General features: G+C 44.1%; 1 protein-coding gene across 1 annotated transcript in view; it reads left to right on the top strand.

Annotated features, from left to right (window-relative positions):
- Nmrk1 (nicotinamide riboside kinase 1) overlaps positions 1 to 14,051 on the top strand; it is a 21,225-nt gene that overhangs the window by 2,341 nt on the left and 4,833 nt on the right. The window contains exons 2-8 of the mRNA XM_021152398.2: positions 1,950 to 2,013; positions 5,373 to 5,463; positions 5,741 to 5,789; positions 6,855 to 7,002; positions 7,155 to 7,226; positions 7,929 to 8,035; positions 11,310 to 11,393. Coding sequence (XP_021008057.1) covers positions 1,985 to 2,013; positions 5,373 to 5,463; positions 5,741 to 5,789; positions 6,855 to 7,002; positions 7,155 to 7,226; positions 7,929 to 8,035; positions 11,310 to 11,393 — 580 coding nt within the window. The 5' untranslated portion in view covers positions 1,950 to 1,984. The remainder of the gene's footprint in view (positions 1 to 1,949; positions 2,014 to 5,372; positions 5,464 to 5,740; positions 5,790 to 6,854; positions 7,003 to 7,154; positions 7,227 to 7,928; positions 8,036 to 11,309; positions 11,394 to 14,051) is intronic.

Consider the following 14,051-nt stretch of genomic DNA (forward strand, 5'->3'; position numbering starts at 1 on the left):
ACCCTGTCTTGAAAAACAAAAACAAAAACAAAACCAGAATTCACCCGAACATTGCTTTGGACAGTTCCAGGTTGCTAACTAGTGTAGACCTGGGGTGACTGAATTTTAACACTTTTCACTGACTTATTTAGTGTGTATGTGGACACAGAAATGCCATGCACGTGTGCAGAGGTCAGAGGACAGCTTGGAAGAATTGGTTTTCTCCTTCCATGTCAGTTCTGGGGATTGAACTCAGGGCAGCAAGGAACTCTAACAGTAGTAGCAGCAGCAGCAGCAGCAGTATCTCAGGTCATCAGGCTGATGGGGAGTGGGGAATGCTGCTTTGATTTGAAAGAAAGAAACAGAGCCTTCCATTTCCTTGTATTTGGCTATGGGAGTTTCTACCCCTTACTTGAGGGATGTTATAATAAGTTTCTTCCATCCCATTCCTCCCCTCTGAATTGCTAGAGTTCCCACACAGACAAACCCTTCAAGTCTAGTGTCACAACCACATTACTTCATCCTGTGTAATTGAAGCAGTATCCTGAAGTGTATGCACAGATATGTCAAGTAGGAAGGGGACCAGTATTTTCCATTAACTGTACACAGCAAATGCATGGCTCTTCGATAATGCATCAATAAGAATGACACAGATTATCCATCAGAGCCTGATAAGCTAGCATACATTTACCATCTTTTCTGTGGTCTTGATAATGAAGTGCTTCATAGCCTGTCCTTATGATAGGAAGATGTTCACTTAATTGATCTAGTATACCAGTGTAAGCTTTTGTGTGTGGTGGGAGGGGGGTGGAGAGAAGAAGAGAATGAGAAAGTGACTTTTGTTTGCCTCTTCCACTGGCAGCTGTACCTTCTATTACTTAGTAAGTAGGAAGGGCATATATTAGTCAGACTTCTCTAAAGGAACAGAACTTACAGGAAATATATATATATATTTGTGTATTTGTGTATTTGTGTATTTGTGAATGTGTATGTGTGTAGTGTGTGTGTGTGTGTGGTGTGTGTGTGAGAGAGAGAGAGAGAGAGAGAGGGAAAGGGAAAGGGAGACGGAGATGGAGACGGAGACAGAGACAGAGACAGAGAGATTTATTAGAGTGACTTCAAGAATTCAGTAGTTGCTCAGCCCATGAGGTTGGATGTCTCGTCTGGTCTTCAGTGTATGCCAGAATCCCACAGTAGCAAATTCTAATGCCAATGATGGAAAGGACTTGCTAGCAAGAGTGAGAGCAAGCAGGCAAAGACAGCAGGCGTCCTTTGTCCATGGTCATTATATAGGCTGTCAACATAAGGTGTTTCTTCCCACTTCAGATTAAAAGTGGGTCTTCTGTGATGGTTTGCATATGCTTGGGCAAGAGAGTGGCACTATTAGGAGGTGTGGCCTGGTTAGAGTAGGTATGTCACTGTGAGTGTGGGCTTTAATAACCTATTGCTAGCTGCCTAGAAGGGAGCCTTCCACTAGCAGCCTTCAGATGAAGATGTAGAACTCAGCTCCTCCTGCACCATGCCTTCCTGGATGCTGCCATGCTTCTGCCCTGTTGATAATGGACTGAACCTCTGCATCTGTAAGCCAGCCCCAATTAGATGTGGTCCTTTATAAGAGTTGCCTCGGTCATGGTGTCTCTTCCCAGCAGTAAAACCCTAACTAAGAGCGTCTTCCCACTTCAAATGATTAAAAAGTCCCTCACAGGTGTACCCAGTTCCTTTAGTTTTAGTTCATTCTTGATGTAGTCAAGGTGATAACTAAGAATACCTATCACAAGGTGACCCAAGGAAATGGTTCACACAGGCATAACATTAGTTAACAGACCCTAAGAAAACATCAGCTATTGCCAGCAGTGTGGGTAATGTAGGGTTGAAACCACCGATCCCCTCCCTGTGAGCTGCTACTTCTTCTCAGGACTAACTGTAGACAACTAAAGACACCGACTTTCTTTTATCTTTCTATATTTTAGGATATATTAGGAAGGTGTGATATCCAAAGCCAGTTATGAAGACATTTGTCATTGGAATCGGCGGGTGAGTAATTCCTCTATAAACAGCTGGATGCGATGCTCCAGATGGCCAGATGGTTTTTCAAGTGGACATGGGAGAGAAAGCTGTGGGGAGTCCCAAGTCCTAGGCAGAGTGCTGCCAGTGAGGAGGGCCAGGATTTCCCAGGGAAGGAAGAGGTAGGGTCAGCAGTATTTCCATTTATTTTCGGGAGCTGACACTGGAACTGAGGCCTGATTGGTCATTCCTTTGGCAGGGGGTGATTATCATTTCTTATGTGGGTTTTCTGGCATAGTGTGAGGAAAACAAATCGCTCCCTTCTGTTTTCTATGGCCAGCTTTTGAAATGAGGAATACAGACTTCCCTACATCTAGTCCTCTCCCCCCCACCCTTAGGGTAACCAGGTGTGCTATTTGGCTAGGCTAGTTTGTGTTGTTCTGGTGTGATAGCATCCGCGTATCCCGCTGTCACAAGCATTCTAAATTGTGGTGACCTGTGGCACCAGTGGCTGATGTACCAATGTGACATCAACAGCTATTGGAAAGATACTATTTATCTTGCTGGCGGATTGTGTCTGTCATTCTTCACATGTGTCATATTGACAAAACTCCGTTGTGTCTTATTGAGGAAACTTTTGAAATACTAAAAAGGTAATTTGAGGGAGATGCTCAATTGTGAAATACAGGAATCAATTAGGACTCAGGTGGATCTGGGGCTAGGTGGGTAGCAGTGCATTTGCCTGCATGGGGAAGGTCCTAGGTTCTAACCCCAGCATCAGGCAGAGCAAATGAAGAGCGAGCTGAGCAGCACAGCGTGCGCATCATTGTGGCTCCCATCCGCCCAGAGCCGAGGCTGTGTTTGTCACTCTGCAGGACCACCCTTGTCCTGCCCCTCATTTCACGCTCAGTGCTACCCTCCCGTAGTAGGCCATCTCTGCCCTATAACCTTCTAACTCTCCTGCACACATCTATCCGATTAATCCTTGTGTTAAAAAGACCCCTGCTAGAGTTAAACTTGGCTTCCCACTCCAGCAGTAAGCAGTCTCCTAGGCCTCCCTTTCCTCAGCTGGGATATGGGGAGATTAATATCGCCCTGTTACGGAAGAATTCACATCTTGTTTGATTAACTGTAACATTGGTTTTAGCTTTCACCTGGACTTCTGCACCCTCTTATTACCTCCTTGCATGTTTAAAAAAAAAAAAAAAGAGGATCTCTGTGCATTTACTCAGAAACAAGGAAGGGAAAGCATTGTGTACACTCGCTGCTCTCCCTCAGATCCTAAGGTCATCCTCTGGCGCTCTTCCCTGCGGCAGGAGAGCTTGTGGGAGGGAGGTTGTGAGCTCCCTGAAGGGAAAGGAGGGGTCCTAAGAGTCCTGAGGGTCCTGAGGCGTCTTCCAACCCGGGATGCTTACATTCCAAATATGGACTGCAGGCTCTGAGCTCTGTGATGAAACTCTTTCCCAGTCCGTACGGTCCTGCAGGATTCCTCTCTGTGGCTTCTGCTGAATCAATGGGAAGGGCTCTATCTATCGCCGATTCAGTTATATGATCTTAAAGAATAAGTGTAAGAAATGACATATTTTTCTTGCCAGATTGCTCAGACCATAGTGAAGTTGCAGCCTTTTAAACAAAAGCTTGGCCTCTTGAATATGGACTTCTGGCATGGTCTATAGACATTTTTCTCAAAGAAGAAAAGGTCACATTTTTCTTAAAGAATAGAAGGTCCTCAGTATTCAGATTAAGACCCCCATATCCTACCACATGTGTATTGTAAGGACAAATGGACAGTCTTATTAATGAATATCTTCACAGATATAATACGGTATATACATGATAATTTATATACAGTAAACATTCTTTAGGCTTTGTTGTTTTTATTGTTTGGTAGGATGGATCTTTTTGGTGGTTTGTGATTTCTTTTAGTTTTAAACATAGGCAAGGTCCTGGAACTCACTGTGTAGACCAGGGTGGCTTTAAACTCACAAAAGATCCACCTGCCCCTGGCTCCTGGGTACTAGGATTAAAGCCACGTGCCTCACCACAAGTCCTTCTGATGAATGTATCCCTCTCTAGATAAGATACAATGTGGTGCTGATCTCAGCCAGAACTCATCACAGGTTCTTGCCAGTAGATGTACAGTCAGGACGTTTATGCTACAGACATTTGGTGGGTGGTGAAATCTTGATCTGTGTTCAGGGTGACTTTAAGTGCACAAAATAAAACACTGGAATTCAAAGAAAGTCAACTTATTAGTATACAGCCATAAAGCCTCTACCAGCAAATCTGTGAGCTTGTGATAGATCATTGCAGAGTAATAAACAACATATGTAAGTTTGAAACAATAACGAGCATTGGCGATGCTTCATTGGCCCACTTCTAGCTCAGCGTGTAGTTCTTGTGGATGTCCAAATCCAAGCACTGTCACAACTGTAGTTTATTATGTACAATAAAAGAAGCTGCTAATATCCTGTTAGAATTTAGTGAAGATTATATAATCTCTTTCAACTTCACAATGACCCTGAGTTCTTTCATAGACCCTTTGCATGTGACTGAGCTCTGAGCTAATCACCTCTTAAAAAAAAAAAAATGATAGCATAAGCCAGGCATGGTGACTGAATCCTGTAACCTCAGTGCTCAGGAGGTTCCGACCAAAGGTCTGCTGTAAGTTCAAGGGCAGCCTGAGCTAGCTACCCAAGTGGGTCAATAAGGGCAGCATGACTACTGTTTCAGAAGAAAAACCCAAAGAGAAAAGAAAGATTAACTAGAGAAATGCCTCCCCCATGCAGGAGAGCCGGAAACGGGACACACAAGTCTATCAGGCACCTGCATCTCCAGATGTCTCTGTCCAGCCAGAGGCAACAAACACTGACCTGAGGGCAAGAGTAATAGTGGGCCTCCATCTGGGCCCAGTCACAGAGAGGGGGAGGGGAGGGAGAGGCATGGCACAGGAAATGTGGGTTCATGGACAGCCGGGCTTCTAATAAGCCATTCCTTCTTTTTCCTACATAGTTGAAACAGTCACTGTGGCTGTGGGCAGTTCTAGAAGCCTGCAGAAAGGGGAGGCAGGATGTTCTCTGGTGCACATATTGAGCCCGGAGCTATTTTGACAGTCAAAACATGACTGTGTTTCCTGACAGTGTCTGTATTTTGAAGTTTTGGTATCCAGTGCAGTGACCTCTCTCTCCATCTTTCACTTCTTTTGCTGTGAGGACAGGGTCTCTCTCAAACCTGTGATTTCACCTGCAAAACAAAACATGGTCTGTGGAAGTGAGTGTTTTCCCCGAGCAGTAAATATTGTTTTAAATTGCCTTTTTAAAAAAACATCGTTTAAGACTATTCCGTGTTCCCTAATGTCTTCTTGGACCTCGTGGTTTTTCTTGGCTCAGCGTGACAAACGGAGGGAAGACGACACTGGCTAAGAACTTGCAGAAGCACCTTCCCAACTGCAGCGTCATATCCCAGGATGACTTCTTCAAGGTATCTACGAAGGTTCTCAGATAACTTGTTGAACACACACACACAAAGCTTTCACGACAAAGTTAATTAAATTATAGCCAAAAGCCATTTGCGGAGAATCAACTGGGTGCCATAGTGTTACCTGCCCACTAGAGGGCACCATCTGTCAGTGACCATCTCTGAGCTTGGTCCTCATTTTCCAAGACATTTCTTAAAGGCTTAACTTTTTAATTGTATAATTGCACCATTTCTGCCCTCCATAGTGTTTTGATGGGTTTTTTAAAATTTTTTTTTCCAGCCAGAGTCTGAGATAGACATAGATGAAAATGGTTTTTTGCAGTATGATGGTAAGTACAGCCACATGTTGAATATTATGAGGTTATATTCATTTTCTTTTTCAAATCCAAACAATTTCTCTCTCTGTTAACATAATGTTAAATGTTTAAATAGGGAGGGCAAGGAGGTGCCATGGGTAAAAGCACTTGTCACACAAGCCTGACGACCTGAGTTTGATTTCCTAGAACCTTTGGAAAGGTGGAAGGAGGCACTGACTCCACAAAGTTACCCCCTGTCTCCACAAGTATGCTGTGGCCGTGCACACACACATATCCTAACATATTATACATGTGCTTTCTTCTGTCCTCTGTGGACACTGCACCCATGTGCACCCACATACATGCAGGCAAAACACCCATAAACATAAAAAATGAAGAGCTTTTCATTTAATAATATTAAAAATAGTAGCTACTTTCCAAAGACAGTATATGTTATTTATCTTTCAAATGTATCTATAGGCATTTTGTGTTCCAAAATTGGAGTTCGAGGCAGTTGTGAGCCACCATGTGGGTACTAGGAATTGATCTGAGTCTTCTTGAAGAGCACTGGGTACTCTTGGCCACTAAGCCATCTCTCCAGACCTAATTTAATTTTTATTTTCAAGGATCTGGCTGGAGATATAGTTCAGTGGTTGAGTGCTTGCCTAACAACCAGAAAATCCTGGGTTCAATTTCTAGTACCATAGATTTTTAATTTTTCAATATCAGGGAGGAGTTGATGTGGTAGTCAGCCATGAGGTTGTGTATGTGTGGAGGCACACATACACAGTAAATACATCAATGTAAAAAAAAATATATAGCTGGAAATAGCAGCATGCTATTCATTGTATTTTATATTTGTACATCATTATTTTTCCATAGTAAAAATGCCTTAGACATACCACTTAAATATCTCTCTCTCAGTGTTTTAATTGAGCATTTAAGGTATTTAGTATTAGATACCTTGAAGGATAAGTAAACTGCTCTCATATCATACATGTACAGAGCCCTGGAGATGCTTATCACAAAAGCCATCTCTCTCCCACCCCCCAGAAGAAGTTTGCTATATTAATTCCATGTGTTTCATGTTTTCCTCAGTGCTTGAAGCACTTAATATGGAAAAAATGATGTCAGCAGTTTCCTGTTGGATGGAAAACCCAGGAAGCTCTGCGGGACCAGCAGCCTTGGAAAGTGCTCAAGGGGTTCCCATTTTAATTATTGAAGGTTTCCTTCTCTTTAATTATAAGTAAGCCTTCCTACTGCAATACCAACTTGAAGGAATGTGGGGGTGGAGGAGGGCTGTGGGGGTGGGAGGAGGACGGATGCTGGTGTGGAAAGGGGATGCTGGTGTGGAGGAGGGATGGAGAGCCTTGTGACCTGAATATGGTGTCATCGTAGGCCTCTGGACACCATATGGAACAGAAGTTACTTCCTGACCGTTCCATATGAAGAATGTAAGAGGAGAAGGAGGTACGTCCGGGAACTGTCTCTGTGCATTGTAATTCCAAAGATGAAATACTGGGAAAACGAGAAAAGTACCATTATTGAAAAGTCTTAATCCAGAAATCAAATACTTTTCTATAAATGCTTCTCACACTGGGGAGTATACAGTAACTTCTCTAAGAAAAAGGGCCAGTGTCATCCTGTCAGCCCCCCCCCCTGCCCCCGGGGTACTTGGATGACCACATGTGGCCCATGTACCTGAAGCACCAGTAAAAAATGAACACTGTCATCGGGGAGATTGGTAAGTGCCTTTCCCCCTTAAAGCGTTTTACTTCATATTCACATCAAAGGATGTGAATGGCATCCTGTCAGCTCCTTGTCCCTCACCCTTCATGACATGGTCTGCTCTAGCTGCAGAGAACACCAGCTGGATAGGAGAGTATGCCAGCCTCTCAGTATCTCTCTCCTATTTCCTCTTGTACATATCCCATAATTCTCTTATAAGACTCAAGAGGCAGAGGAAAGATAATTATGAGATAGTGAATTGCAGGCCTATGTTTTAGATAGGTTTGGAACTAAAGCCATGTTTCTCCCTTTCTCACTACAATAGAGGCTAAAACAAGTGGTCTGAATTCCTCTTTAGATTTAACCTGAATGATGTTCACATTCTCTTGACCAGTGATCTATTTACTTTGTCAATCATAACCTATTTCCTGTATGTTTTTCCAGTACCAGAGTATATGAGCCTCCAGACCCTCCAGGGTACTTCGATGGCCACGTGTGGCCCATGTACCTAAAGCACAGACAGGAAATGAGCTCCATCACCTGGGACATTGGTAAGTCCCTCTCTCCCCTTTAAGGACTTTAGGGTCTTATTTTTACATCAAAGTACAGGAAAGATTTCTTGGAAAACACTTCTCTTTAGGAGTTTTTAAAGAGGTGCTCAGGTACTTCCCAGGTTCTGCTCTTCTGCAACTGGTTCTTGCTGGTTTCTTCTTCAACTGGCAGTTTTTGTTAAGCTTGTCAGATTCCGAATGATCGATCGTTCATTGAACCATCCCTGCCTGAATGTTGCCCATTGAGATGGAAGGGAAGCAAGGCAGGCCCAGTCTCTACTCTCCCCAGCTGTGATATCATGGCAAAAGGCTATTAAAAGTGTGAGTTTTAGCCGGGCGTGGTGGCGCACGCCTTTAATCCCAGCACTTGGGAGGCAGAGGCAGGCGGATTTCTGAGTTCGAGGCCAGCCTGGGCTATACAGAGAAACCCTGTCTCGAAAAACCAAAAAAAAAAAAAAAAAAAAAGTGTGAGTTTTACAAACAGACCTTTTTCTCGGGTAAGCACTGATATTAGGTAGCAGGCCGACTGCCCACCTCCAAGTTCCTCGAGAAAGCTCCTTGTAACAAAACTCATATGACTTCAACTGGACTGATGTGGGGAAAGTTAAGTTAGGGGAAATGACTGTCATTCAGACCACAGAAAGAACCTAGAAAGGACCTAGGAACAGAAAGGCATGTGTAGTACCTGAAAGAGGCTGTTGTGTTTGCTATAGAGAAGAGCAAGGAAAGGGTGTGCCACTGCTGACCATGATGATACAGGCAAGGGCCAGGCCCTCTGATGCCAACAGGATATCCAAAGAGAATTAGGAAGCTCTCTACAGAGAGGCTTGAAACATGGTCGTGGTTGGCACATAATCTTTTCGTAAGATCTCTTGAGATCTGGAGGGTAGAATTAGAAGTCACTGTACTGAACACAAGTAATCAGTAGAAATGGGACTGGGGGTGTTAAAGATGACAGACACTCCAGGAACCAACAGGTGTTATTTTGGGGGGAAAATGTGGATATGGGAGCAAGGACTACATATATGTTTTGAAGGAAATAAGATTGAGGTCCCGTCGGGCATGGTGGCGCACGCCTTTAATCCCAGCACTTGGGAGGCAGAGGCAGGTGGATTTCTGAGTTCGAGGCTAGCCTGGTCTACAAAGTGAGTTCCAGAACATCCAGGGCTACACAGAGAAACCCTGTCTCGAAAAACCAAAAATAGAAAATAAAAAAATAAAAAGATTGAGGTCCCTTACAGAAAAGGTACAGATTTGGAGGCCTAGGCTAAGCGACTATCCCTGGAATAGAGTGCTCATGTGGAAATGGTGGCATAAGTCTCTTGGACAGGGCAGAGGAATCAGACTGGCATGGTTTTCAAAACAAAGGGGATTCATCCATAGGGGAAAGAGCCTGTTGGCCTCCAGGGAAGACAGCTTTGTTCTGGTATGTGCTGAAAGGTCACAGACTCCGTCTCAGAGCATTATTTCTGGGTTATTCCTGCACCAGCAGCTACTGTGCTATACAGGAGAAACATCCTCTTACGCCCTTTACTTCCTTCATGTAAACTGCAAGTCTAGCTTTGTCCTTGCCCTGTGTCCTAGTTAATGTCAGCTGTCACCTTCACAGTAGAGTCTTCTGAGGGAGGCTCAATTGAATTATTGCCTAGAGCATATCACCCTGTGGCCACTGCTGTAACCGATTGTCTTGCTTGATGATTGGTGTGGGAGGGCCTCTTTCATAATGAGCTTGTCACCCTCGGCAGGTGGGCCTGGGATGTATAGGAAATCTAACTGAGAGGGCCAGAGAGCAAGCCAGTGAACAGCGTTCCTGTGACAGGTACCCTGTGTTCCTGTCCTGACTTTCCTCAGTGAAGTGTGATCGAGAAGCAAATAAGTCAAATAAACCCTTTATTCCCCATGCTGTTTTTGGTTAGAGTGTTTTATCACAAGAAAATTCAGACATCCTGTTTAAATGCAGTGAGTCCATGGTTTCCAGCTTTTGGGGATAAAAATCTCAAGAGACATCAGGGCACAGCGCTTCTCCAAATTATCTTCTCCCAGGCTGTTCCTTCCCCTGCTGCTAAGCCCCTTACACCTCCCAACAGTCAAATCCTCTTCAGACCTCCTTATCCTTGCTTTATTATAACTAGAGGGCCCTTTTCTCTTTAACCCAGGTAACTTCTTTTTCTCCAAAAGTATTTGTGTGAATTTTATTAAAAAGACATATCTTCTGGTCTCAGTAGTGTGTGGTAAGAGTCAAGACTGACACAGTATTTTTGTTTTTGTTTGTTTGTTTGTTTGTTTGTTTTCTAGACAGGGTTTCTCTGTATAGCCATGGCTATCCTGGAACTCACTTTGTAGACCAGGCTGGCCTCAAACTCAGAAATCCACCTGCCTCTGCCTCCCAAGTGCTGGGATTAAAGGCGTGCGCCACCACCGCCCGGCCTGACACACAGTTTTAAAAATGTCACAGTTGATCCCAGTTGGGGAATTGCTCCTCTTTGGGCCTCTTGACATGCTATCATGTGACAGTCAGGCACCAATGACAAACCAAGGACACTGTCCCATGTCTGGCTTAGTGAACCAGTGAGTTTATTGGAGTTAAAGATAGGAGTGTGGTGACTCAGAGGTGGCTGCATCACCAAAAAGCCTACCTCACCATGGTGATGCCTCACAAAAGCGGCATCCCTACAGCTGACTGTACAACCTTCTGGCTGCTCTGGGCATGTGAGAGTCTTCAGTCCCCAGCAGTTGTTACTGCTAATGCAACCTCTGGAAGGGTCTTTGTGAATCTAACTCTCAGAAGTTTAGTGCGCTAATAAGTTCATTTACTTTGGAGTCTTTTTTAAAAAAAAACAAACTTTTTTTTATTCATTTATTGTATATAAGTACACTGTAGCTGTCTTCAGACACACCCGAAGAGAGCATCTGATCTCATTATTAATTGTTATGAGCCACTATGTAGTTGCTGGGATTTGAACTCAAGACCTTCAGAAGAGCAGTCAGTGCTCTTAACTACTGAGCCATCTCTCCAGCCCTACTTTGGAGTCTTATAAGCCTCCTTTCTCCCTCTGGGAGGGAATGTCGCAAAGCAGAAGAAATGGGTACACCATGTGCCATAGGCACAACATATAACCTCTCTCTCTGCTTTTCATTCCTTCCCTCCCTCCTTCCCTCCTTAGGCCATAGTCCTGCGCTCTTAGGTGGAAGCTATTGGTGTTTTACAGAAATGCCAGAGCATCCTTTACTAATAAGCCTGTCAATATTTGATCTGCTATTTCTCACTTTTCAGTTTACCTGGATGGAACAAGGTCTGAAGAGGACCTCTTCTCTCAGGTGTATGAAGAGGTCAAGCAGGAACTAGAGAAGCAAAATGGTAAAGTGTTCTTCTGTCAGACTATGTGGTGGAGGAGAGAGAATATTAACAACAGTTGATTGCATAGCAAGAACGGTGTGCACACATTTCACAAGGACTGCATTTATTCATCCTTTGCTCGAGAATAACCCAGAGTCAGAGATGGACTGATGGTGCCCGGCTGGATCTTGATCATTTTGTTTGTCAGATAGCTTTAGGTTTGGAAATATTAATCTTTGTTACATCTCATAGTGGTTTGAATGTTATTTAAACTCATAGCAGGAGACTGACCGTATGGGCCTGTGATGCTGATTCCGGTATAGTTGGAGCTCCCCCTTGGCTTTATTCTCTCAAATATTTTCATGAAGTTTCTGTTTGGCGAATACAACATTTCTGAACGATGGAGAAAACCACCCAAATCTGGCTTGAGTGAGAAGAAAAGCCAGAGGTGTCAATGACTTTAGGCTCAGCTGGAGTAGGAGGCTAGAACTGTGTCCTCAGGGCTCCGCTACAGTTCTGTTGGGGTTTGTTTTGAAATCAGGCTGTTGGCATTCAGAATGAAGTGCTATTTTACCCTTAGCACAATTGTTGTTAGTGGATAAATTGGGGAGCTGGATACTCCCGTGTTATCTTTACTACTTCCTAGCTAAAAGATGGTTTATTTTATATAGGTTTGGTTTTGTGGTGCTAGGGAGTAAATCCAGGCCTTCATATGGTTAGCATTGCTAGGCTATATTCAGCCTTCAACAGTTTTGTGGAGTTTATGTTGTTGTTGTTGTTGTTGTTTATTGTTTGTTTGTTTTCAAGACAGGGTTTCTCTGCGTATCCCTGGCCATCCTGGAAGTCAGTCTGTAGACCATACTGGCTTCTAATTTAGATATCTACCTGCCTCTGCCTCCCAAGTGCTGAGATTACAGGTATGCACCACCACCGCCTGGCAATCTTCAACAGTGCTCTACAAAATGATTTTCCAACTTAACTCAGCTAAAATGATCCAGGGAAGAGTTTTGCATTGATATATCTTAGATCACGTGACTTACTAAAGCTATTTCTATGGCCAGAGAGATGGCAGGTGATTGATTGGTCATAACTTAGTCATGTACTCCGCCATGGTTGAAGATCCCCAGGTGAGTCTTGGTTTTTAAAAATTTTTATAGAGAAAGCAGATCAGAAAAAGTGTAAAGAACCCAGAAGAAGCTGGGCAGTGTTGGCACACGCCTTTAGTCCCAGCACTCGGGAGGCAGAGGCAGGTGGATTTGAGTTCGAGGCCAGCCTGGTCTACAGAGTGAGCTCCAGGACACAGAGAAACCCTGTCTCGAAAAACCAAAAATAAAATAAAATAAAATAAACCCAGAAGAAAGAAGGAACACCGTGGTGGGAGGGCAAATCTCTAGCTCTAACTGCTGCTAGATTTGAATCATAAGAATGAAATTGGGAGTTAGAGAATGACTCAGCAGCTAAGAACTGTTGTTGCTCTCGAAGAGGACTGGAGCCCAGTTTCCTGCTTACAGCTGCCTGGAAATCTGACGCTTTCTTCTAGCTATGGGTGGCACCTGTGTACATATGTACACCTCTACCTCTCTCTCTCTCTCTCTCTCTCTCTCTCTCTCTCTCTCTCACACACACACACACACACACACACATAAGTAAAAATAATAATAATAATAATTTTAAGTAAGGGCCTCACTGTGTAGCCCTGACTAGCCTTGAACTATGTAGAACAGGCTGGCCTTGAACTCACAGAAATCCAACCTGCTTCTGCTGCCCTAGAGCTGGGATTCAAGGCGTGTGTCACCACACCCAGTGTTATAAAAAATAAATCCTTAAGAAGCAATTAAACTGATTCCTATGCTGAGCTGGTGGTGCATGCCTGGGTCACAGCTCTTAGTTTAGAGGAGGCAGGAAGTCACGAGTTCAATGATAACTTCAGCTACAGAGTGACACCCTTTTCTCAGAAAAAGGAGAAGACCTGTGGCTGACACAGATAAAATGGCACAGTCAGCTGGTTCAAGAGAAAGCCTGGTAGAGCTCAACAGCAGGGAAGACTGTAGCAAGGTTTAGGGTGAGACAAACATGCTGTAGGCCACAGTCAGTGACCCGATAAGAATTACAGTGACTCATCAACTCCTCGCTCACTCACCATGCAAGCCATCCGGGCAGCCCATTGACCCTGACTGTTGCTGACTGCAAGGTCAGTCCTTCCCACAGGCACGAAGCCCTTTGAGGAAATTTTAGGACCATGTTAAATTTTCTTTTTATAAATAGAATTAATAATCCATACCAAGTCTTCCATCCCAACCCCTGCATTCCCTCCCCTACCTTCCCACCCCTGCCTTCCGACCCATGCCATGTGTTACTATGATGGAGGTAGGTTTCCCATAATGCAGCCCAGGGCTCTTCAGTTTTCATAAATGATAACCTTGAGCCAGAACTACTCATTTAAGAGAGAGCAGATCCTCTCCCTGGCCCAGTGAGAGGCTTCAGGGTCTTTTAAGTGCCTGGTTACCAGTATCTGTCATCTCAGTCATGGCCAAGACTTAGACCTAAGCCGGGTGCTCACCTTTAATCCCAGCACTTGGGAAGCAGAGGCAGGTGGATTTCTGAGTTCGAGGCCAGCCTGGTCTACAGAGTGAGTTCCAGGACAGCCAGGGCTATACAGAGAAACCCTGTCTCAAAAAA

Source organism: Mus caroli, chromosome 19 (genome assembly GCF_900094665.2).
Source record: "Mus caroli chromosome 19, CAROLI_EIJ_v1.1, whole genome shotgun sequence".
In the NCBI taxonomy this organism is placed as follows: Eukaryota; Metazoa; Chordata; class Mammalia; order Rodentia; family Muridae; genus Mus; species Mus caroli.